Consider the following 24,542-nt stretch of genomic DNA (forward strand, 5'->3'; position numbering starts at 1 on the left):
TAGATAGGTTAGGGTGAGGAGCAGGTAAGCTCGGAGGCAACTGCAGTGGTGGAGGTGTGCAGGTGGGTAAACCTGCTGGGAGAGCTAATGTAAGTAGTTTTGACTTTCAGCTAAAGTAAGTAGTAATGTAAGGAGAGTACAAAAGTAAGTGGCTAATGCCATGTAAAGTTTTGACTTTTTCAACATATTTTAAAAAACAGCTATTTGATCTTCATTTCAACAATATTGATAGATAAAGGTGATATTGAAGCGCGATGCTGCGCGCGCTAATGCTTACGCAAGGAGCAAGCGGACAACGCGGTTCATAAAAGAGTCTTTATTGAAAGTACTCAAATTGCAGCACTGAGCTGCTCCGGGCTGCGCGCCCCGTGTATATCTTGAGGCCACGCCTCTCTCTTGGGCGTGGCCGCCGCCCACTTGGTGCGCGGAATGATGTCACCACGCCAGTGGGCTTTCCTGTCCGCCACACGCGCCCCCCCAGAATTCCCGCGCACCTGGAGGGCCAGTTTGCGGGGCAAACGGATGACCCGGCCGAAGCGCGCCCTGGCGATCGGCGGCGTCCGGGGTGCAGGGATGCCAGGTGAGATGCCTCTGGCTGCCCCTGGGATGGGTGCAGGACCGGGGGGCGGCGTGGCGGCGGGGCTGGGCGGTGCCGGGGGACCGCCCGCAGGGGGGCGGCCCCGACGCGGGGATCGGGCCACTGGCGGTGGATGGTCCACGTCGAGGTGGGCCGGCTTGAGGCGGTCTACAGAAACGCGGTCAGGAGTACCGCCGATGTCCAGGGTGAAGTGCTTCGCCCCGGTCTCCAGCACGCGGAAAGGCCCGTCGTACGGGGGCCGCAGTGGTGTCCGGTGGGCATCGTGGCGGACGAAGACGTACTCCGCCGTGTGAAGCTCCGGGGCGACGTGCGTCGGTGGGTGCCCGTGGCATGCCGTTGGCACCGGGGCGAACCTCTGGGCGGTCTCTTGCAGAGCGGAGCGCTGCTGTGCCGCGGACCATGGTGCCTTGGAGTCGGGGAGGAACTCGCCCGGCACCCGCAGCGGTTGCCCGAAGACCAACTCCGCCGCGGATGCGCGCAGGTCCTCCTTGGGCGCCGTCCGGAGGCCCAGCAGGACCCAGGGGAGCCTGTCGACCCAGCCGCCGTCGCGGAGGGTGGCCCGGAGCGCGGCCTTCAATGAGCGGTGAAATCGCTCACACAGGCCATTAGCCTGGGGGTGGTAGGCCGTGGTTCGGTGCAGCCGGACCCCGAGCCCCTGCGCAACCGCCCCCCAGAGCTCTGAGGTGAACTGGGGGCCGCGGTCGGATGAGATGTCTGAGGGGGCGCCGAACCGGGCGACCCAGGTGGCGATGAAAGCCTGCGCGACGTCCGCCGCCGTCGTCGACGCCAAGGGCACGGCCTCTGGCCACCGGGTGGTGCGGTCCACCATGGTGAGGACGTGGGTGAAACCCCGCGAGGGAGGCAGAGGTCCCACCAGGTCCACGTGGACGTGGTCAAACCGGCGTTCCGGCACCGTGAAAGGGGCCAACGGGGCCTGGGTGTGCCGGTGCACCTTGGCGCGCTGGCACGCGAGGCACGTCCTGGCCCAGCCGCGGACGGCCTTCCGGAGGCCATGCCAGACGAACTTGTCGGCGATCAAGCTTTGGGAGGCCCTCGCGCCCGGGTGGGACAGGCCGTGGATGGCGTCAAACACCTGGCGCTGCCAGCCCGCGGGCACGATGGGGCGAGGCCGCCCGAGGGAGACATCGCACAAGAGGGCCGCGCCCGCGCCGTCGAACGGCACCTCGGTGACGCGGAGGCCCGTGACGGCAGTCCGCAAGGCCTGGACGTCGGGGTCAGTGGCCTGGTCCGCTGCCATCCGGGCATAGTCGATGCCGAGGTGGACTGCGTGGGCGACGGCCTGGGAAAGGCAATCCGCCACCGGGTTGTCCTTCCCCGCGACGTGCCGGGTGTCCGTCGTGTACTCGGACACGGCCGAGAGGTGACGCTGCTGCCGGGCCGACCACGGCTCGGTGACCTTGCCCATCGCGAAGATCAGCGGCTTGTGGTCGACGAAGGCCGTGAACGCACGGCCCTCGAGCAGATGGCAGAAGTGCCTGACCGCCAAGTGAAGCCCGAGCAACTCGCAGTCGAAGGTACTGTAACGGCGTTCGGGCGGGCGAAGATGGCGGCTAAAGAACGCCAGCGGTTGCCAAGCTCCACGCACCCATTGCTCGTGCACCGCGCCCACCGCGTAGTCCGAGGCGTCGGTGGTGAGGGCGATCGGTGCATCGGGCGCCGGGTGCGCGAGCATGGTGGCATTAGCCAAGGTGAGCTTCGCGCCCGTGAATGCCGTGTCCATCTGCTCGGTCCAGGTAACGTCGCCTTTGCCCGTCTTACCTCGGAGAGCTTCGTGCAGGGGGCGCAGGAGCTGGGCGATACGGGGCAGGAACCGATGGTAAAAGTTCACCATGCCCAGGAACTCCTGCAGCCCTCTGATCGTGCGGGGGCGCGGAAACCCCTTCACCACCTCCACCTTGGCCGGCAGGGGGACGGCTCCGTGCCTGGTGACACGGTGCCCCAGAAAATCGATTACGGCGACGCCGAACCGGCACTTTGCGGGGTTCACAATCAGGCCATGCTGGCCCAGGCGTTCGAAGAGTGTGCGGAGGTGGCGTAGGTGCTCTTCGCGGGACGCGCTGGCGACGAGGATATCGTCCAGGTAGACATAGACAAAATCCAAGTCGCGCAGGATGCTGTCCATCAGTCGCTGGAACGCCTGAGCTGCATTCTTCAGACCGAAGGGCATCCGCAGGAACTCGAAGAGCCCGAATGGCGTGATGACCGCCGTCTTCGGGACGTCCTCCGGCCTGACGGGGACCTGATGGTAGCCGCGTATGAGGTCCACCTTCGAGAAGAAGGACATGCCCGCCAAACGGGCGGAAACGTCCTGAATGTGGGGGACGGGGTAGCGGTCGGGAGTGGTGGCGTCATTGAGACGGCGATAGTCCCCGCACGGTCGCCATCCCCCGCCGGGCTTCGGCACGATGTGCAGCGGCGACGCCCAAGCACTCTCCGAGCGCCGAACGATGCCGAGTCGCTCCAGGGTAGCGAACCCCGCTTTTGCCACCGCCAGCTTCGTCGGCTCGAGGCGGCGTGCCCGGGCGTAGACCGGTGGCCCGACGGTGGGGATGTGATGGGCCACCCCGTGCTTGACGGCCCCCGCTGAGAAGGTGGGCTGCGTGAGGGCCGGGAAGCCGGCGAGGAGGCGGGTGAATTCGTCCGCTGCCGGAAGCGTACCGATCAACGTGGCCAGAACCGAACCGTTCGGCAAGCCGCTTGGCAAGCCGCTCGGCGAGCCGCTCGTTGAGCTGCTCGACGAGCTGGGCAGCGCACAAGCGAGCGAGCTGAACGTCTCGGCCTGGACAAGACGTCTGCGCTTTACGTCGACCAGGAGCCCATTAGCGCACAGGAAGTCCGCGCCAAGCAGTGCCATGGGCACGTCGGCGGTGACGAACGTCCATCGGAAAACCTGCCCTCCAAACCGCAGAGAAAGGCAGCGTTTTCCGTACGTACGGATGGGCGTCCCGTTCGCGGCAAGCAGCGCGGGGCCCCCGCCCGCGGCGTGCTTGTCTGACGTACCGGCGGGAACGACACTCACCTGCGCTCCCGTGTCGCACAGGTAACGGCGCCCGGATAAGGTGTCCGTTATGAACAGCAGGCTGCTCGAACGGCCGGCGCTCATCGCCACTATTGAGCGCCGGCCCGGGCGTTTCCCGACCTGTTGAAGGAGCATGGCGGATGACACTGCCGAGCCTCGTGGCCGAACTTGGCGTGGAACCAGCACCAGGTGGTGGAGCTGGAGGAGTGCAGCTGGCTCTGCCAGGCCGGTGGAGTTGGCGGTTTTCCCCGTGGTGGCGGTTTTCGCCGCGGCGGTGGGCGGGGCGTGGCGGCGGTCACGAGGTGCGTATCAGCATGCTGCGTATGCTGTGTAAGCTGATGCTGCGGATCAGCATCATCAGCAGCATCAGCCTCGAGGTCCGTGATGGCCGCACCGACTCTCGCCCGCGTATCCGAAGCCGCGAAGTACCTGTCCGCCTCGGCTGCCAATGCTCGGGGTTCCGTTAGCACGGTCCCGGCCAACGCGAGGCGAACCTGCGCTGGAAGTTGGCGACGGAAAAGCGCCCGGAAGAGAGAACTGGGGGCTTCGTCGCCCAACAGTGACAGCACATGGCCCATTCGGACCGACGGGCGCGTGTCGCCGAGCTCGGGGAGATCCAGGAGGCGTTCGGCCCGTGCGTCGTCCGTGAGGCCGAACGTGGCTAGGAGTAGCCGCTTGAGTGCCTCGTACTTGTGGCCGTCCGGTGGGTGGCGAAGGACGGACACAACTCGAGCTGCCGTGCCGGGCCCGAGGGAGGCGACGACGTGGCAGTAGCGCGTGTCGTCGCCAGTGAGGCACCGAAGCTGAAATTGGGCTTCGGCTTGGACGAACCAGACTTCGGCCTGGGCCTCCCAAAATTCGGGAAGTTTAATCGACATTGCGTTGTTGTTTCCCATTGCAATGGCGTCGTGTTCGGAAGGATCGCTACGGCAGATCCAACGTCGAGGTCACCATATGAAGCGCGATGCTGCGCGCGCTAATGCTTACGCAAGGAGCAAGCGGACAACGCGGTTCATAAAAGAGTCTTTATTGAAAGTACTCAAACTGCAGCACTGAGCTGCTCCGGGCTGCGCGCCCCGTGTATATCTTGAGGCCACGCCTCTCTCTTGGGCGTGGCCGCCGCCCACTTGGTGCACGGAATGATGTCACCACGCCAGTGGGCTTTCGTGTCCGCCACAATATAATATAACAAATATCATGAAACATTTACATTTTGTAGTCCATTGTATAATTTAAATAAACATAAATGCAAATTTTGCATGTGGAAAAAGTAAGTACTCCCCACCACCATGTAATTCAAAACACCTCACCACCAAGTATTTTAAATCACCTCACCACCACGTAATTCAAAACAACTCACCACCACGTAATTCAAAACACTTCACCACCACGTAATTCAAAACACTTCACCACCAAGTAATTCAAAACACCTCACCACCACGTAATTCAAAACACCTCACCACCAAGTATTTTAAAACACCTCACCACCAAGTATTTTAAAACACCTCACCACCACGTAATTCAAAACACCTCACCACCAAGTAATTTAAATCACCTCACCACCAAGTAATTCAAAACACCTCAACACCAAGTATTTTAAAACACCTCACCACCACGTAATTCAAAGCACCTCACCACCAAGTAATTCAAAACACCTCACCACCACGTAATTCAATACACCTCACCACCAAGTATTTTAAAACCCCTCACCACCACGTAATTCAAAACACCTCACCACCAAGTAATTCAAAACACCTCACCACCAAGTAATTCAAAACACCTCACCACCAAGTATTTCAAAACACCTTACCACGACGTAATTCAAAACACCTCACCACCAAGTATTTTAAAACGCCTCACCACCACGTAATTCAAAACACCTCACCACCAAGTAATTCAAAACACCTCACCACCAAGTAATTCAAAACACCTCACCACCAAGTAATTCAAAACACCTCACCACCAAGTATTTCAAAACACCTCACCACCAAGTAATTCAAAACACCTCACCACCACGTAATTCAAAACACCTCACCACCAAGTAATTCAAAACACCTCACCACCATGTAATTCAAAACACCTCACCACCAAGTATTTCAAAACACCTCACCACCAAGTAATTCAAAACACCTCACCACCACGTAATTCAAAACACCTCACCACCAAGTAATTCAAAACACCTCACCACCAAGTAATTCAAAACACCTCACCACCAAGTATTTCAAAACACCTCACCACCAAGTAATTCAAAACACCTCACCACCACGTAATTCAAAACACCTCACCACCAAGTAATTCAAAACACCTCACCACCATGTAATTCAAAACACCTCACCACCAAGTAATTAAAAACTCCTCACCACCAAGTAATTAAAAACTCCTCACCACCAAGTATTTCAAAACACCTCACCACCAAGTAATTCAAAACACCTCACCACCAAGTAATTCAAAACACCTCACCACCACGTAATTCAAAACACCTCACCACCAAGTAATTCAAAGCACCTCACCACCACGTAATTCAAAACACCTCACCACCAAGTAATTAAAAACTCCTCACCACCAAGTAATTAAAAACTCCTCACCACCAAGTATTTCAAAACACCTTCCCACCACGTAATTCAAAACACCTCACCACCAAGTAATTCAAAACACCTCACCACCAAGTAATTCAAAACACCTCACCACCAAGTAATTCAAAACACCTCACCACCACGTAATTCAAAACACTTCACCACCAAGTAATTCAAAACACCTCACCCCCAAGTAATTCAAAACACCTCACCACCAAGTAATTCAAAACTCCTCACCACCAAGTATTTCAAAACACCTTCCCACCACGTAATTCAAAACACCTCACCACCAAGTAATTCAAAACACCTCACCACCAAGTAATTCAAAACACCTCACCACCAAGTAATTCAAAACATCTCACCACCACGTAATTCAAAACACTTCACCACCAAGTAATTCAAAACACCTCACCACCAAGTATTTTAAAACACCTCACCACCAAGTATTTTAAAACACCTCACCACCACGTAATTCAAAACACCTCACCACCAAGTAATTTAAATCACCTCACCACCAAGTAATTCAAAACACCTCAACACCAAGTATTTTAAAACACCTCACCACCACGTAATTCAAAGCACCTCACCACCAAGTAATTCAAAACACCTCACCACCACGTAATTCAATACACCTCACCACCAAGTATTTTAAAACCCCTCACCACCACGTAATTCAAAACACCTCACCACCAAGTAATTCAAAACACCTCACCACCAAGTAATTCAAAACACCTCACCACCAAGTATTTCAAAACACCTTACCACGACGTAATTCAAAACACCTCACCACCAAGTATTTTAAAACGCCTCACCACCACGTAATTCAAAACACCTCACCACCAAGTAATTCAAAACACCTCACCACCAAGTAATTCAAAACACCTCACCACCAAGTAATTCAAAACACCTCACCACCAAGTATTTCAAAACACCTCACCACCAAGTAATTCAAAACACCTCACCACCACGTAATTCAAAACACCTCACCACCAAGTAATTCAAAACACCTCACCACCATGTAATTCAAAACACCTCACCACCAAGTATTTCAAAACACCTCACCACCAAGTAATTCAAAACACCTCACCACCACGTAATTCAAAACACCTCACCACCAAGTAATTCAAAACACCTCACCACCAAGTAATTCAAAACACCTCACCACCAAGTATTTCAAAACACCTCACCACCAAGTAATTCAAAACACCTCACCACCACGTAATTCAAAACACCTCACCACCAAGTAATTCAAAACACCTCACCACCATGTAATTCAAAACACCTCACCACCAAGTAATTAAAAACTCCTCACCACCAAGTAATTAAAAACTCCTCACCACCAAGTATTTCAAAACACCTCACCACCAAGTAATTCAAAACACCTCACCACCAAGTAATTCAAAACACCTCACCACCACGTAATTCAAAACACCTCACCACCAAGTAATTCAAAGCACCTCACCACCACGTAATTCAAAACACCTCACCACCAAGTAATTAAAAACTCCTCACCACCAAGTAATTAAAAACTCCTCACCACCAAGTATTTCAAAACACCTTCCCACCACGTAATTCAAAACACCTCACCACCAAGTAATTCAAAACACCTCACCACCAAGTAATTCAAAACACCTCACCACCAAGTAATTCAAAACACCTCACCACCACGTAATTCAAAACACTTCACCACCAAGTAATTCAAAACACCTCACCACCAAGTAATTCAAAACACCTCACCACCACGTAATTCAAAACTCCTCACCACCAAGTCATTAAAAACTCCTCACCACCACGTAATTAAAAACACCTCCGGTTCTGCGGGCGAGGTCGTGTTCTTCTGTTGGATCATGTCGAATTATGTGCTGTTGGATCGTGATGTGTTTTACTCGCTCCGCAAACACGGGGTGGTTGTACAATCCTCGTTGTGTTTGTTCCACATGTCTAAGTATGCGAGCAATGAACTTGGACAAACCAGAGGAAAGTCACAGACACAAATAATTACTGTGGGGTTGGAAGGCGTGGGTGGGTGTGAGGATGAATGCGAAGCGGTCACACCAAAAGCTTGCCATTGGCTGATGGTATAATGGCGTAATGTCACGAGGTCTCCCAAAAACAAATTTGTGATTGGTGGTTTGATCAGGCGCACCTCCTGCACCCTGGGGTACACCTGGGTGCAGGTCAATAGGAAATGTGCTGCTGAAGGCTGCTGGAGGTACTGTTAATCCTGTGCTGCTGTCCGAAAGGTTGAGCCGTTCGAAGAATGACTTAAAAAATTTACTAGCTTGATCCGGATCTTCACCAAAATTGAATCGAATCTTCCTGGTCAGACACACAACCTGTCCAACAAGTTTCGTCCAAATCCATCCTTAACTCTTTGAGATATCCTGCTATGTATCGTTTTTTGGCCCTATCTCTCAATGGTGAAGAATCACTTAAAAATTAAATAATTCTCATATCCGAATACATATTCAGATCTTCACCAAAATCGAATCGAATCGTCCTTGTCAGACACCCAACCTCTCCACCAAGTTTCGTCCAAATCCATCCACAACTTTTTGAGATATCCTGCTATGTATCGTTTTTGGCCCTATCTCCCAATGGTGAAGAATCACTTTTAAAATTCTACTATCCGGATCCGGATCTTCACCAAAATAGAATCTACTTGTCCTCGTCAGACACACAACGTGTCCAACAAGTTTCGTCCAAATCTGTTTACAACTTTTCGAGATAGTCTCCTATGTATCGTTTTTGCCCCTTCTCCCAATGGTGAAGAATCACGAAAAAATTCCAGTAGCCGGATCCGAATCCGGATCTTCACCAAAATCTAACCATTTCGTCCTTGCCACATAAGCTACATCTCGACCAAATTTCGGCCGAATCCGTCCACAACCTTTCGAGATATCTCGTTCACAAACAAACAGACAGACAGAGGTGAAAACATAACCTCCATCTACCTTTGGTGGCGGATGTAATAAACGCCACACGAAATACACCGCACAAACATGTACTGGTGAGGGTCTGCAATCTGATTGCTCTTTGTTGTTGTGATTCATGATCCTTTGAGCTGCTAATATTACTATTATACACTATTAAAAGGTTTGTGGGAGGGTTAAAAGATTAAAAACACCACCAACACAAAAAAATTTTTTTTTTTTTTACCTAAAACGAAAAACATTGCTGCATTCTGCACTTACAGATCATGACAATTTTATTTACCATAGTTGTTTACTCATTTTTAATATCTACCTTTACCCCCTCCACCCCCAATTCATACGTACCTGTTGACCGAGGTTTTATATTCCATTTTTGACGTTTTAATTTATCATCATTGCAGATGATGCTCTGCAGCTGCAACGTGGCACAAATTTGTGAAAACAAAAGTTCCGATGTGTAATTTCTACTTCGGTGAAAGGGTTCACAGTCTTCAGATGTGTTTACATGATGTGTATCTTACAGGGTGGGGGACGGTGGTATGTCAAATATTGCACCATATTGATGTGTAATAGATATATATGTGTGTTCCAAGTCTCCCTCCCTCCCTATGTCCTTCGTCACGCACGAACATGCGAAACTCCAGATAATCTGTTGAGACCAAAAAAAAAACCCAGGAGGATATTGCATTTCAACCACGATATGTAAGAGAATAAGCCCCATTGATCATCTTCTTCTTACGCTTCTTCTTCCTCTAAGCTACTATTATTCCGACGTTCTTGTGTGGTTGGCTGGGGAAAGCAAGGAAATGAATGGTGGCAGAAGGGACTTCAGTTTAACGTGAAACATCGGGATGACAATTTATAGCTGGGTCGGGATTCGAACCCTGGCTGGACAACCCACACTTCTCTCCCTCCCACATTTCTCCCTGCTCTCAAATGTTGTGGTTGTGTGCTTCCCCTTCTCTCCCCATCTTGTCTTCCGCTCCCTCTTTTTGTATATTTTGTTTGTCTGGTTGATTTGTTTGTGAAATAAATGTTAGCTCTTTCACGAGCCTCGATTCAGTATACAAAAAAAAAAACTTAGATGGGAGTGTGCGTACGTTTACGCCACCTGTCAGCACCATGATCAAAGTGCTCATTTCAGCCAAATAAAGTTTTGTTAACAATTTACTTTATGCAGCTCATTGAATGAACAGCGTCGGCATTGTTTCATGACTGTCATACCAAGTTTCAACATTTTTATTACATCATTTCATTTCTGTCTAAACAAAAGCAAATTCCTTCTCAATGAAAGAGGCCAAACCCGAGTGTTTATCCACATGTAGCTTCCTTTGGAGTGCTTTTCATGAATGCTGATATGAAATTGGCTTCATTCACTTTAGTTACAAATTTAGTTCTGAACAACTTTAGTTCTGAGCAACTTTAGTTCTGAGCAACTTTAGTTCTGAGCAACTTTAGTTCTGAACAACTTTAGTTCTGAACAACTTTAGTTCTGAGCAACTTTAGTTCTGAGCAACTTTAGTTCTGAGCAGCTTTACTTCTGAACAACTTTAGTTCTGAGCAGCTTTACTTCTGAACAACTTTAGTTCTGAACAACTTTAGTTCTGAGCAACTTTAGTTCTGAGCAACTTTAGTTCTGAGCAACTTTAGTTCTGAGCAGCTTTACTTCTGAACAACTTTAGTTCTGAACAACTTTAGTTCTGAGCAACTTTAGTTCTGAGCAGCTTTACTTCTGAACAACTTTAGTTCTGAGCAACTTTAGTTCTGAGCAACTTTAGTTCTGAGCAGCTTTACTTCTGAACAACTTTAGTTCTGAACAACTTTAGTTCTGAGCAACTTTAGTTCTGAACAACTTTAGTTCTGAACAACTTTAGTTCTGAGCAACTTTAGTTCTGAGCAGCTTTACTTCTGAACAACTTTAGTTCTGAACAACTTTAGTTCTGAGCAACTTTAGTTCTGAGCAACTTTCCTTCTGAACAACTTTAGTTCTGAGCAACTTTAGTTCTGAGCAACTTTCCTTCTGAACAACTTTAGTTCTGAGCAACTTTAGTTCTGAGCAACTTTAGTTCTGAGCAGCTTTACTTCTGAACAACTTTAGTTCTGAACAACTTTAGTTCTGAGCAACTTTAGTTCTGAGCAACTTTCCTTCTGAACAACTTTAGTTCTGAGCAACTTTACTTCTGAACGACTTTAGTTCTGAGCAACTTTAGTTCTGAGCAACTTTCCTTCTGAACAACTTTAGTTCTGAGCAAATTTAGTTCTGAGCAGCTTTACTTCTGAACAACTTTAGTTCTGAGCAAATTTAGTTCTGAGCAACTCTAGTTTTGAACAACTTTAGTTCTGAGCAACTTTAGTTCTGAGCAGCTTTACTTCTGAACAACTTTAGTTCTGAGCAAATTTAGTTCTGAGCAGCTTTACTTCTGAACAACTTTAGTTCTGAGCAACTTTAGTTCTGAACAACCTTAGTTCTGAGCAAATTTAGTTCTGAGCAGCTTTACTTCTGAACAACTTTAGTTCTGAGCAACTTTAGTTCTGAACAACCTTAGTTCTGAGCAGCTTTACTTCTGAACAACTTTAGTTCTGAGCAAATTTAGTTCTGAGCAGCTTTACTTCTGAACAACCTTAATATGAAATTGGCTTCATTCACTTTAGTTACAAATTTAGTTCTGAGCAACTTTACTTCTGAACAACTTTAGTTCTGAGCAACTTTAGTTCTGAACAACTTTAGTTCTGAACAACTTTAGTTCTGAGCAATCTTAGTTCTGAGCAACTTTAGTTCTGAGCAACTTTAGTTCTGAGCAACTTTAGTTCTGAGCAACTTTAGTTCCGAGCAACTTTAGTTCTGAGAAACTTTAGTTCTGAACAACTTTAGTTCTGAACAACTTTAGTTCTGAGCAACTTTAGTTCTGAGCAACTTTAGTTGTGAGCAGCTTTACTTCTGAACAATTTTAGTTCTGAACAACTTTAGTTCTGAGCAACTTTAGTTCTGGACAACCTTAGTTCTGAACAACTTTAGTTCTGAGCAACTTTAGTTCTGAGCAACTTTAGTTCTGAGCAACTTTAGTTCTGAACAACCTTAGTTCTGAACAACTTTAGTTCTGAACAACTTTAGTTCTGAACAACTTTAGTTCTGAACAACTTTAGTTCTGAGCAACTTTAGTTCTGAGCAGCTTTACTTCTGAACAACTTTAGTTCTGAGCAACTTTAGTTCTGAGCAACTTTCCTTCTGAACAACTTTAGTTCTGAGCAACTTTAGTTCTGATCACCTTCAGTTTTGAACAACTTTAGTTCTGAGAAACTTTAGTTTTGAGAAACTTTAGTTCTGAACAACTTTAGTTCTGAGCAATTTTAGTTCTGAGCAACTTTAGTTCTGAGCAACTTTAGTTCTGAGCAACTTTAGTTCTGAGCAACTTTAGTTCCGAGCAACTTTAGTTCTGAGCAGCTTTACTTCTGAACAACTTTAGTTCTGAGCAACTTTAGTTCTGAGCAACTTTCCTTCTGAACAACTTTAGTTCTGAGCAACTTTAGTTCTGATCACCTTCAGTTTTGAACAACTTTAGTTCTGAGAAACTTTAGTTTTGAGAAACTTTAGTTCTGAACAACTTTAGTTCTGAACCACTTTAATTCTGATCAATTTTAGTTCTGAAAAACCTTCAGTACACAATATTTCGTATTACACAATATTGCGCAAATATATGTTCAGTGGCGTCTGTGTGCTGTACAGTTGTGGAAATTTTCATAAAATATTATCTTAACACAAAGCATGATCGTCCTTCAGTTCCTTGGCACCACACCCTGGTATTTGCAATTTCTGTAGGAAGTGGAGGCTCACAAGAAGCTTCCAGTGTTGTCACGAGACATCAGAACCCTGAGACACCTTATAACCCCTTAATCCCCTTTTACCACCTCATGCAGCCCGACTTCGACTGCCCTCCATCGGGAGACGAGCGTCTGTTCCACTTGGGGAATATTCATTGATATTGTCCTTGGAAAAAAACAGCAGCAGCTTGGTGAACCACAATGCAATGCCACATGATAGCCAAAGTAGCAGTTACTCAGACTCGGACAGGTGATATTTGTATGTTGTTTCTTTACACACTGGCATGTGACATGTACATTGACCAAAACGTGTAGAGGGATATATTGCTTATCCGGGTTTGTTTACTTAGAGGCTTGGCACCAACTGCACATCCCATTGGCGGAACGCTTTTGCTGCCCACGCTGTTAAAGTCATCCACACCCACACACACACACCCAAACACAAACGCACACACATTTTCACATCAACCATGAAGATCGACATTCATACGCACATCTTGCCAAAGGAATTGCCGGACCTCACAAAGGTAGGGACTGCACATCACGTGACAGCAGCAGCAGTTGACGTTATTGCAAAGTTAAAGTGACAGTGAATAAGTCGTAGCAGATCTTTACAATTACGGATTTCACCACAAAAATAAACCACTGAAAACATGCTCTTCGCCTTCATGGAGGATGAAACTTCAATCTGTTTAGTGTTTTCAATGCATGTACATTTATGTATTTCTTTTTTTTCACCCGCAGAGGTTTGGCTACGAGGGTTGGGTCACAATCGGTCATCATGCACATGTGAGTACATTTAAATAACTCCTCGTTTTATTGCACGGTGATCCAATAAAACATCTCATGCATCTGCAGCAAATGCGATAAATGGTTGGTGAAAAAGTAACCTTTTTGTCAGGTTTCTCCTTTACATGTCGTGTGTGTGTGTGTGTGTGTGTGTGTGTGTGTGTGTGTGTGTGTGTGTGTCTCTGTGTGTGTGTGTGTGTGTTTGGGTGTGTGTGTGTGTGTGTGTGTGTGTGTGTGTGTGTGTGTGTGTGGGTGTGTGTATATAGTGTAACGGTTTTGAGAAGTGTAACGAATTTGAGAAGTGTAACGGTTTTTGAGAAGTGTAACAATTTTGGAGGAAGTGTAACGAATGTAAAAAGTGTGGTTTTGTTATGTGTAACACCCTCGTAATGTAAATAATGGTCGCAGCCGTCCTCCTAGTTAATTCCATGAAACTTACACGCAGGCCACGATATATCTTTTTAAATAGTTTATTTTCTTATTCTATGTAGGTTAAATATGTGTTTCCCACTAGATTGACTCTGCATTGTATCAAACGAAATAAGCGTAGGCCCTTTCAATTTCCCCAATCATCTCCGCTCTCCAAAGTTCCTTTCAAAAGCGGTGCGAGTGGTGTTCAATCCAGCAAGCCGCCATTGCCCATGTGCTAATCTCGGAGAAGAAAGGCGTGTCTCCACCTCGTCATAGAGGGGAGGAGTGAGCCAACCCCACTTGGCCAACCAGCACCGCGGTTAGCGACCCGGTAGGCGTGCCCTCGCAGCCGGCGGCTTGATTCCGCCCGGAGTAATAAAAGGGACTGTAAGGGACTGCTTCACCAGATGACCTGGGAGATGGGCGAAGAGGCGGCATACCAAGAGGAGCGGTGAGCGGTGAGCGGTGAGATGCGAGACGCTCCAAGCCAAAGAGGAGAGGTACTCGGAGAGGAAACCAGCTTTGGAAAGACGCGCTGAAAGGAGGGAGACGGCTCCACCAGAAGGAGAGGAGCAGGTGTGCCCGAGCCAGCGCGTGACGTCTACAGCATCGGCAGCGGATACGCGACGGAGGGTTTTCCCGCCAAAAACGCGAGGAATTGAGAGCTGCTGCCTCCGACCCTGCCTCCCTCTCCAGCAATCCACCTCAAGCCCTACCTGCCTGCAATATCCCCCGTGTAAGTGTGAACGTCGTCTGTCCTACTCGTTGTCCTGGGGTTAAGTAAATTGAATAGGATAAGCTAACGATGCACTGTGTGACTGCTTCTTCCATCCATTGCTGTAAATAATTTTGGTCGCTCTTTCTTTTTGCTTGTGTGTGTATAATAAATCTGTTCTTCCTCCGTACTCTGTCTTCTTCTCTTTTTCCTTCTCTTTCGGTCGCTTTAGAGGTTTCCCGATTGAATATCTGTGGTGCGATCTGGTCAACGTCGGGTGGAATCGGGCCAATTGGGGATCCTGTTAGGTCGCGGTTGGACCATCCGCTCGGCCCATCATAACATCTAAACCGCGTCTGTAACAATATATATATATACATACATATGTTTCTCGGAAGCCTCTCCTCAGTGAAAGACACATGAAAGCCCACTTGGAGTTTGTAAAAAAGCACCTAAAGGACTCTCAGACTGTGAGGAACAAGATTCTGTGGTCTGATGAAACCAAGATTGAACTGTTTGGCTTCCCTCTGGCCACTCTGCCATAAAGCCCAGATCGGTGGAGTGTTGCAGTGATGGTTGTCCTTCTGGAAGTTTCTCCCATTTCCACACAGGATCTCTGGAGCTCAGCCAGAGTGACCATCGGGTTCTTGGTCACCCCTATTACCAAGGCCCTTCTCCCCCGATTGCTCAGTTTGGCTCTAGGAAAAGTCCTGATTGTTCCAAACTTCTTCCATTTAAGAATTATGGAGGCCACTGTGCTCTTGGGAACCTTCAATGCAGCAGAGATTGTTTTGCAGGCTTCCCCAGATCTGTGCCTCGACACAATCTTGTCTCTCAGCTCTGCAGGCAGTTGCTTCGACCTCATGGCTTGGTTTTTGCTCTGATATGCATTGTCAGCTATGAGACCTTATATAGACAGGTGTGTGCCTTTCCAAATCATGTCCAATCAATTGAATGTACCACAGGTGGACTCCAATCAAGGTGTAGAAATATCTCAAAGTTGATCAAGAGAAATGGGAGGCGCCTGAGCTAAATTTCAAGTGTCATAGCAAAGAGTCTGAATACTTATGTCAATGTGATATTTCAGTTTTTTCTTTTTAATAAATTTGCAAAACTTTCTAAAATCCTGTTTTCTCTTTGTCATTTTGGGGTATTGAGTGTAGATTGATGAGGGAAAATATGAATTTAAACGATTTCAGCATAAGGCTGCAACATAACAATGTGAAAAAAGTGAAGGGGTCTGAATACTTCCTGAATGCCATTCACAGACTTGCCATTTAATATGGAATATTTTTTGTGGGGGTGAATTTACTTTTCAAGACGACTTAGAACCAAAAGTTCATTGGAATTATGTTGAAATTATTCTAGATTTTGTTAATGTGACCTTTAAAAGAAACAAAAACCACATTTGACATTTCGAAGCAATTAAATTGATCCTTGAAAGTGATGTAAACTGATATCGAACTCAATTCACAGACAGTACTGTGTTAAACTTCTGTACGTTTTCCAGAAGCATCTCTTTATTTTGCACATTAGCCAAATTTTTTTTCAACAAAAACAAAAGCTAAATTATGACTGGGATTACGGACAGTAAAATTACAGTTCAGTACTTCGTGTAACCCCCACGAGCATTCAGGAGAGCATGTACACGTTGAGGCATGCTGTTCACGAGATTTGCCAAGGTTTGGACAGGAATCGCTTGCCATGCAGTGACAATATCCTGCTGCAATTCACGCACAGAGGTGGGCTGCTAGTCCAAGTTGTCGATTTGATGCGTTAATTCTGCCCACAAGTTCTCTATCGGATTCATATCCGGGGACATGGCAGGCCACTCCATATGCTCTACACCACGGTCAGCAAGAAAGTGTTGGATCATGCGAGCACGATGAGGCTGTGCATTGTCATCTTGGAAGACAAAGTTTCCTCGAAAGGCTGCACGAGCAAATGGAAGCAATGTTTCTTCCAAAATGATCCTGTACTTGAACTGCTTCAGGTTTCCATTCAGAACAACCAGGTCAGTTTTGCACCCTGCATGAAAAGCAGCCCAAACGGTCACCCCACCACCTCCAGCTTGGACTCTTGGCCCAAAACAATCTTCGTTGTGGGCTTCATGCACTTGTCTGCACACTCGGATGCGGCCATCTTGACGATAGACCAGAAATCTAGACTAGTAACTGAAGGTCACGTGATTCCAGTGTCCTGGCTGCCATTGACGGTGCTCTCTGGCCCACTGCAATCGGCGCTGGCGGTGTTGTCTGGTCAGGCGTGGCTTTCTCAGGGGACGCCTGGCATGAAAGCCTGCTTGAACCAGTCGTTGGTTGACTGGCCTTCTGGATACAGGCACATTTGTGAGTTGCTGCCACTCAGCCCTAAGCCAATTAGCTGACTTGGTACGGCCATTGCAGACTAACCGGTGCAGCTGGCGATCATCTCTCCTTGTGGTTCTGCGTGGACGTCTTGGCCTCGGTATTGGAGTAGGGACACCCCTCTGAGCATTTCGTTTCAGGATCTTTGACACCTGACCTTGAGTGATGCCATACTGCCGAGCAATAGCATGCTGTTTCATGCCAGAATTGCGTAAAGCCACCACTCCATGACAAACAGCATTGTCAAGTTGACGGACCATCTCCAGAGGAAGCAGCAATAACTTTTGTAGACGTGCAGCAGTTGTTTTCCACTAATACAGAACGCAACAACCCTTATATACCCGATTGTGAAGCCAATCGTCAAATGTACCTGTCCTTACATTTTGTCACGCCACCTGTGATATAATCCTGTTATTGACTTCTTGCTGCGAAAGACAATCAGTGACATGGTTCTTTCAACAAAGACATCACCGAAGGGTAAAAGAAACTCACCAGATTGATATGCTGAGTTCAGAAAGTAAACCCGTCAAGAAAAAAAATAAATTCCATATTAAATGCCAAGTCTGTATATATACTAGCTTGGCTCGGATCGCGAGGATCTTCTCACCACGCGTCATTACCAAGGCACGGGCTTATTTTAGCTGAGGATAATGACTGTACCTGAGTTGTTGTGTTGTCATGATTTACACCAATCATAATACAAACATTTTTTTTGCACAAATGTATTTGTAGGGTCTGTGATATTACATTTTGTAATGTATCAGGCTGGGAAGGCAGTTTGAGTGCACCATCAGTCGTTTATTGTGCAGCCGGGAAAACCACAAGCGCCCAGCGTAGGCCCAGCTTCCTCTGCCAAGCCGTATGCCCCGCCTCCTTTATATCCGCCTTCCGGTTTAATCCCATGCAATACATAACATCCCCCCCCCCCCCCCTCTCCCATTAGCAGTGAAAATACCAATGTGAAAATAACAGTGAAAAGCATACCAACGCATACAAAAATACAGACATACAAAATTGCGAAATTGCAAATGCAAAATTGAATGCGAAAATTGAATTGAAATTGAAAATCGAATGCAAAATGCATACAAGAATATTAGCTACAAGTCAAGGCGAGTAGGCGCCTTTCGAACTCTGGATGATCGACGGGGTGCAAAGCCGCCACACGGCTCCACTGGTGGTGCTGCAACAGCGTTATGGGGTTCAGCCTCAGGGAATGGTGCAGTACTATCTGCGGCAACAATGTCGCTGTTCACAGGTTCAGGAAGTGGCGAGATATCATTTGTGAAAATGACAGGATCACAGGACCGATACCGGACATGATCAAGGTGCCTCCGGATGACTCGAATGTCCTCTAGTTTGATAACGTAGGACAACCGTCCCTCATTTTTGTGAACCCGCCCTGGTAACCAAACCATTCCGCGACCAAAGTTTCTCACAAACACCGGGTCCCCGACCTTTATAGAGCGCTGTACAGCATGTTTGTCATGGTGAAGCCTCTGTTTCCACTGATTTTGATACACAACCGACACCACATCTGGTCTTAGACAATCCAGTCGTGTACGCAAACGTCGTTTCATCAGCAGCTCAGCTGGTGTCACCCCTGTCGTTGTGTGGGGAGTGATGTGGTGAGCGAAAAGCACACGTGATAGTCTGGTCTGAAGGCTTCCGCCGGGTATCTTACTTAGACCAGACTTGACGAAACTCACAGAGCTTTCAGATAGTCCATTTGAAGCTTGATGGTGTGGGCTCACAAACTTGTGAATTATACCATTCAGGCGGGTGAATTCAGTGAATTCAGAACTTGAGAAACAGGTTCCATTGTCAGTGACTATCAAGCGTGCCAAACCATGAGTGGCAAAGCACAGGCGCACTGGCGCAGCCTCTCTATGGTAGCGTGTGAGGTTGCTGTATGTGTTACATAGGCGTCGATCCATTTAGTGTGAGCGTCCGTAACAACAAGGATCATACGGCCTTCGATGGGTCCAGCATAGTCAAGCTGAATCCTCTGCCATGGTTCAGTGGGCCATTCCAAGGGGTGTAATGGTGCCTTAGCAGGGGCGTTTTGACTGCTTTGGCATGGATAACAATGTTTCACACACTGTTCGATGTCAGAGTCGAGGTGAGGCCACCAGACATAGTTCCATGCCAGCGATTTCATTCTTACAATGCCTGGATGACAATCGTGAAGCTGGTCCAAAATCTTTGTGCGCAAGTTTGGGGGAATGACCACTCGGCATCCCCACAGCAAGCAGCCATTCTCGATACTTAGTTCATTTTGCCTGACTTTGTAAGAATTCAATTCAGGGTCAGCATCGCATAGAAGGCCCCACCCATGCCCAGTAGCACGAATGACCTTGGAAAGAAGTGGGTCATGCCTGGTGTAGGTCCATATCTGGTTGGCATCAATTGGGTTGTCATTCAAAAAGTCCATCAGAGATATCACGCTGCCAGGTACAGGGGGGTCAAACACTGTGTCCGGAAGTGATAGGCGACTCATGGCATCTGCATTTGAAATTGTGGAGCCAGGTCTGTACGAAATATCGTAATCATAAGCCGAGAGTGAAAGTGACCAGTGTATGATCCGAGGCGGTAAGACCTCTGAGGTAGCCTTTGATGGACCAAACAAACTAATCAGTGGCTTGTGGTCCATGTAAATCGTGAAATGCCGACCGAAAACGTACTGGTGAAACTTCTTAACTCCAAATACAATGCCGAGTCCTTCTTTGTCCAACTGACTGTAGTTCTTCTCAGCAGGAGACAGTGTACGAGATGCGAATGCTATTGGTCTCTCTGTGCGATCTGGCATGATGTGTGACAGAACTGCACCAACCCCGTACTGACTCGCATCACACGACAGGACCATATCTTTGTCTGGGTCATAGTGAACTAGCACATTTGAAGACTGCAGCATGTCTTTTGACTTCTGGAAGGCTGCTGACTCCAGAATGTCCCATTTCCAGCTGATGCCTTTTTTCAACAGGCAATACAGTGGGCCCAGCATGGTAGCAATGTTTGGGATATACCTGCTGTAGTATTGCAGCATGCCAATGTAAGCATCGAGTTCAGTAATGTTTGTCGGAGCAGGGGCGTCTTTGATTGCTCTGATCTTCTCTTCTGTGGGATGTAAGCCTTCGGCATCGATACGATGGCCCAAATAGGGCACCGACGGAACCATGAACTCGCACTTGTCTCTCCGCAGGCGTAGTCCAGAGTCGGAAATAATACGTAGCACACATTCGCGGTTGTCCAGATGATGAAGCTCTGAGCGGCCAGTGACTAGGATGTCGTCTTGGTAAACAACAACGTGTGGTTCAGCAGCGAACAGGCTGTCCATACAGCGTTGGTAGATTCCTGGCGCCGATTTGACCCCAGAACTCAGGCGGTTGTATCTGTAGAGCCCCCGATGCGTGTTGATGGTGAGATATTCTTTGGAATCCTCATCCAGAACGACTTGTAGGTAGGCCGATCTCATGTCGAGCTTGGTAAAGGACTGTCCTCCACCCAGTTTTGCGTATACGTCATCGATCCTTGGTATGGGATATTTGTCCAAGGTGGAACATTTGTTGATTGACATTTTGTAATCCCCACAAAGGCGCATCGACCTATCTGCCTTCACAACAGGAACAACTGGAGCAGCCCAATTTGAGTACTGAACTGACTCAATGATACCTAACTTTTCCAGTCTGGCTAATTCTGCGCTAACTTTTTCTTGCAATGTGAAAGGGACGGGGCGTGCTTTGCAGAAGCACATCTTTCTCAACTGGTTTCACATCTTTCTCAACCTTGAGCTTGGCAGTGAAGCCCTTCAATGTCCCGAGTTCATCCTTGAAGGTGTCCGGGTATCTCCCGAGGAGGTGCTGCAGTACAGTTGCTGGCTTGGAAGCCTGTAGTTGGTGGATGTGTTCCCAATTGAGTTTGACAACATCGAGCCAGTTTCACCCGAGAAGTGTGGGTCCATCCCCAGGGACGACCAAGAGTTGTAATTGGTGAGTGTTGTTTCCATAGGTTACTGTGACATCACACGACCCACGGGCTTGTATTGACTCACCAGTATACGTGGTGAGTTGGATCGGGGAACAATGGAGGCTGGGTTGTTCACAATCCCCCCACAGGTTACGGAAAGCTGCTTCGCTCATGAGTGAGACGGCAGCACCCGTGTCTATCTCCATTTCCACATTCCGTCCGTCTATATCTACTATAACCAGTATTGGAGGAGACTGTCTGCCAGACTTTGTGTGGAGAAGGTCATACGACTGAACTCTGTGGCTAGGGCTGTCTCCATCAGTCACATCTTCTTGGTTAGGCTCTGAGTCAAGGAGGTGGGTTTTGCATTCCTCTCTCCTTGCCCTCCGTTTTCGAGACAAGCACGCAGAGGCGATATGACCCACCTTGTGGCAGTAGTTGCAAGCAGCATTCTTGAAACGGCACGTAGTGGGAGAATGCTCCCCATTGCAGCGGAAACATTTTCCAGCACCAGCTGCCAAGCAGTTTCCAGGTGTTTTGGCGTCGGATTTTCTGGTCGGATGTTGTCCCACCCGATTGACAGATGACAGGTCAGCACGAGACTGGTAAGTGATGGAGCGTGCAATATCTGCAGCATTTTGTCTGCACACTCCATTGCAGTAGCAATGTCCTTTGCACTGGAAAATGTCAGAGTCCGTTCAGCAAGTAGGCGCCGGCGAATTCGATCTTGCTCCACTCCCACTACGAGCAAGTCCCTTAGCATGTCGTCGAATGCAGCACCAAACTGGCAATGCTGGGCAAGTGGGCAAGGTGTTTCAGGTGAGCTATGAATGCCGAAATGGACTGCGTTGAGGTTTGGCGACACATGTAAAAATTGAATCGACTCACAATGACTGAGGGTGTAGGTTCGCAGTGCTCCTTCATTGCTGCCATAAGCTCGGCGTGTGTTAAATCCATCGAGGTCCTGGGCATGGCGAGATTCTTCAGAATAGTAAACGTCTCGCTGCCGCATACCAACATCAGGATTGCTTTCTTCCTGGCATCATCCTCAATGCCGTTAGCTTGGTAGTAATACTGTAGACGCTCAATGTACGCCTCCCAGCTTCCTTCGCGCGGGTTGAACTCGTCAATCCGGCCGTAAGACATGGTGCTCAAGTAGCGTATGCAGTGAAATAACGAGTTGGTAGGCCAACAGCTAACTGCAATAGCTTAGCTTGCTTTGCACGCGCTCACCAGAATCGCATCCTCGTCGCCATGTAATGTATCAGGCTGGGAAGGCAGTTTGAGTGCACCATCAGTCGTTTATTGCACAGCCGGGAAAACCACAGGCGCCCAGCGTAGGCCCAGCTTCCTCTGCCAAGCAGTATGCCCCGCCTCCTTTATAACCGCCTTCCGGTTTAATCCCATGCAACACATAACACATTTTTATAAGCGATTTAGGTTGAAAAAATATATAAAAATTCAAAAAAGAACCCCTCAGCACAAACATACGGGAGGGGTAGGTGCAGACTGGAAGTTTTGGACGATTACACCTCACCACCACATCATTAAAAACACCTCACCACCACGTAATTCAAAACACCTCACCACTACATAATTCAAAACACCTCACCACCAAGTAATTCAAAACACCTCACCACCACATAATTCAAAACACCTCACCACCAAGTAATTCAAAACACCTCACCCTACGTAATTTAACACCCTCACCACCACATAATTCAAAACACCTTACCACCATGTAATTCAAAACACCTTACCACCACATAAATTAAAACATCTCACCACCACATAATTTAAAACACCTCACCACCACATAATTTAAAACACCTCACCCCCACATAATTTAAAACACCGCACCACCACATAATTTAAAACACCTCACCACCACATAATTTAAAACACCTCACCCCCACATAATTTAAAACAACTCACCCACACCTAATTTAAAACACCTCACCACCACATAATTAAAAACACCTCACCTCCACATAATTTAAAATACCTCACAATCACGTAATTTAAAACACCTCACCCCCACGTTATTTAAAACACCTAACCACCACATAATAAAAAACACCTCACCACCATGTAATTTAAAACATCTCACCACCAAGTAATTCAAAACACCTCACCACCAAGTAATTCAAAACACCTCACCACCACATAATTAAAAACATCTCACCACCAAGTAATTCAAAACACCTCACCACCACATAATAAAAAACACCTCACCACCATGTAATTTAAAACATCTCACCACCAAGTAATTCAAAACACCTCACCACCAAGTAATTCAAAAACACCTCACCACCACATAATTAAAAACATCTCACCACCAAGTAATTCAAAACACCTCACCACCACATAAGTAAAAACTCCTCACCACCAAGTATTTCAAAACACCTTACCACCACATAATTAAAAACACCTCACCACCACGTGATTTAAAACACCTCACCACCAAGTAATTCAAAACACCTCACCACCACATAATTAAAAACACCTCACCACCAAGTAATTCAAAAGACCTCACCACCACATAATTCAAAAGACCTCACCACCACATAATTAAAAACACCTCACCACCAAGTAATTCAAAAGACCTCACCACCACATAATTCAAAACACCTCACCACCAAATAATTCAAAACACCTCACCACCAAATAATTCAAAACACCTCACCACCACATGATTCAAAACCACCACTATGTTATTAAAAACACTTCACAACCACGGAAACAAAAGTTTCAGGGAGTAGTTCAGTGACAACACAGACACTGCCCAGATATGTAGATATAGTGATAAATGACTGTACCTGAGTTACTGTTTTGTCATGGTTTACACCAATCATATTTCAAACAATTATTTTGCACAAATGTATTTGGAATATACGTGATATTACATTTTATAAACAATTGAAGTTGAAGACTTTAGTTGAAAAAACAAACAAACAAACAAACAAGAAAAACATTTGGAATTAAAAAAAAATACCCTTAGGACATACACACGGGAGAGGTAGGTGCATACCAGAAGTTTGGTAGGATTTCACAAAAATTTGAGGGAGTCGTTCAGTGACAACACAACACAACACAGGACAGACACTGCACAGATATATATATATATATATATATATATATATATATATATACATATATATATACATATATATATATATATATATATTATATATATATATATATATATTGTTATATTGTTATATTGTTATGTCTGTGGGGTGGCCAGCGATATGTAGAGTCATGTAGATTTGTGTCGGTATCATGCTCCGGATGTCGGGTGAGAACCATTACCATATAATAAGTTTTGTTTCGCC

General features: G+C 47.2%; 1 protein-coding gene across 1 annotated transcript in view; it reads left to right on the forward strand.

The window, feature by feature from the left end:
• The first annotated feature begins 13,384 nt into the window (after positions 1-13,384).
• Positions 13,385-24,542, forward strand: part of ACMSD (aminocarboxymuconate semialdehyde decarboxylase) — a 92,354-nt gene continuing 81,196 nt past the window's right edge. Inside the window, exons 1-2 of the mRNA XM_068121934.1 lie at positions 13,385-13,490; positions 13,708-13,752. Of these exons, the coding sequence (XP_067978035.1) occupies positions 13,434-13,490; positions 13,708-13,752 (102 nt within the window). The 5' untranslated portion in view covers positions 13,385-13,433. The remainder of the gene's footprint in view (positions 13,491-13,707; positions 13,753-24,542) is intronic.

This window comes from Myxine glutinosa, chromosome 7 (assembly GCF_964187855.1).
Source record: "Myxine glutinosa chromosome 7, kmMyxGlut1.1, whole genome shotgun sequence".
Lineage (NCBI taxonomy): Eukaryota > Metazoa > Chordata > Myxini > Myxiniformes > Myxinidae > Myxine > Myxine glutinosa.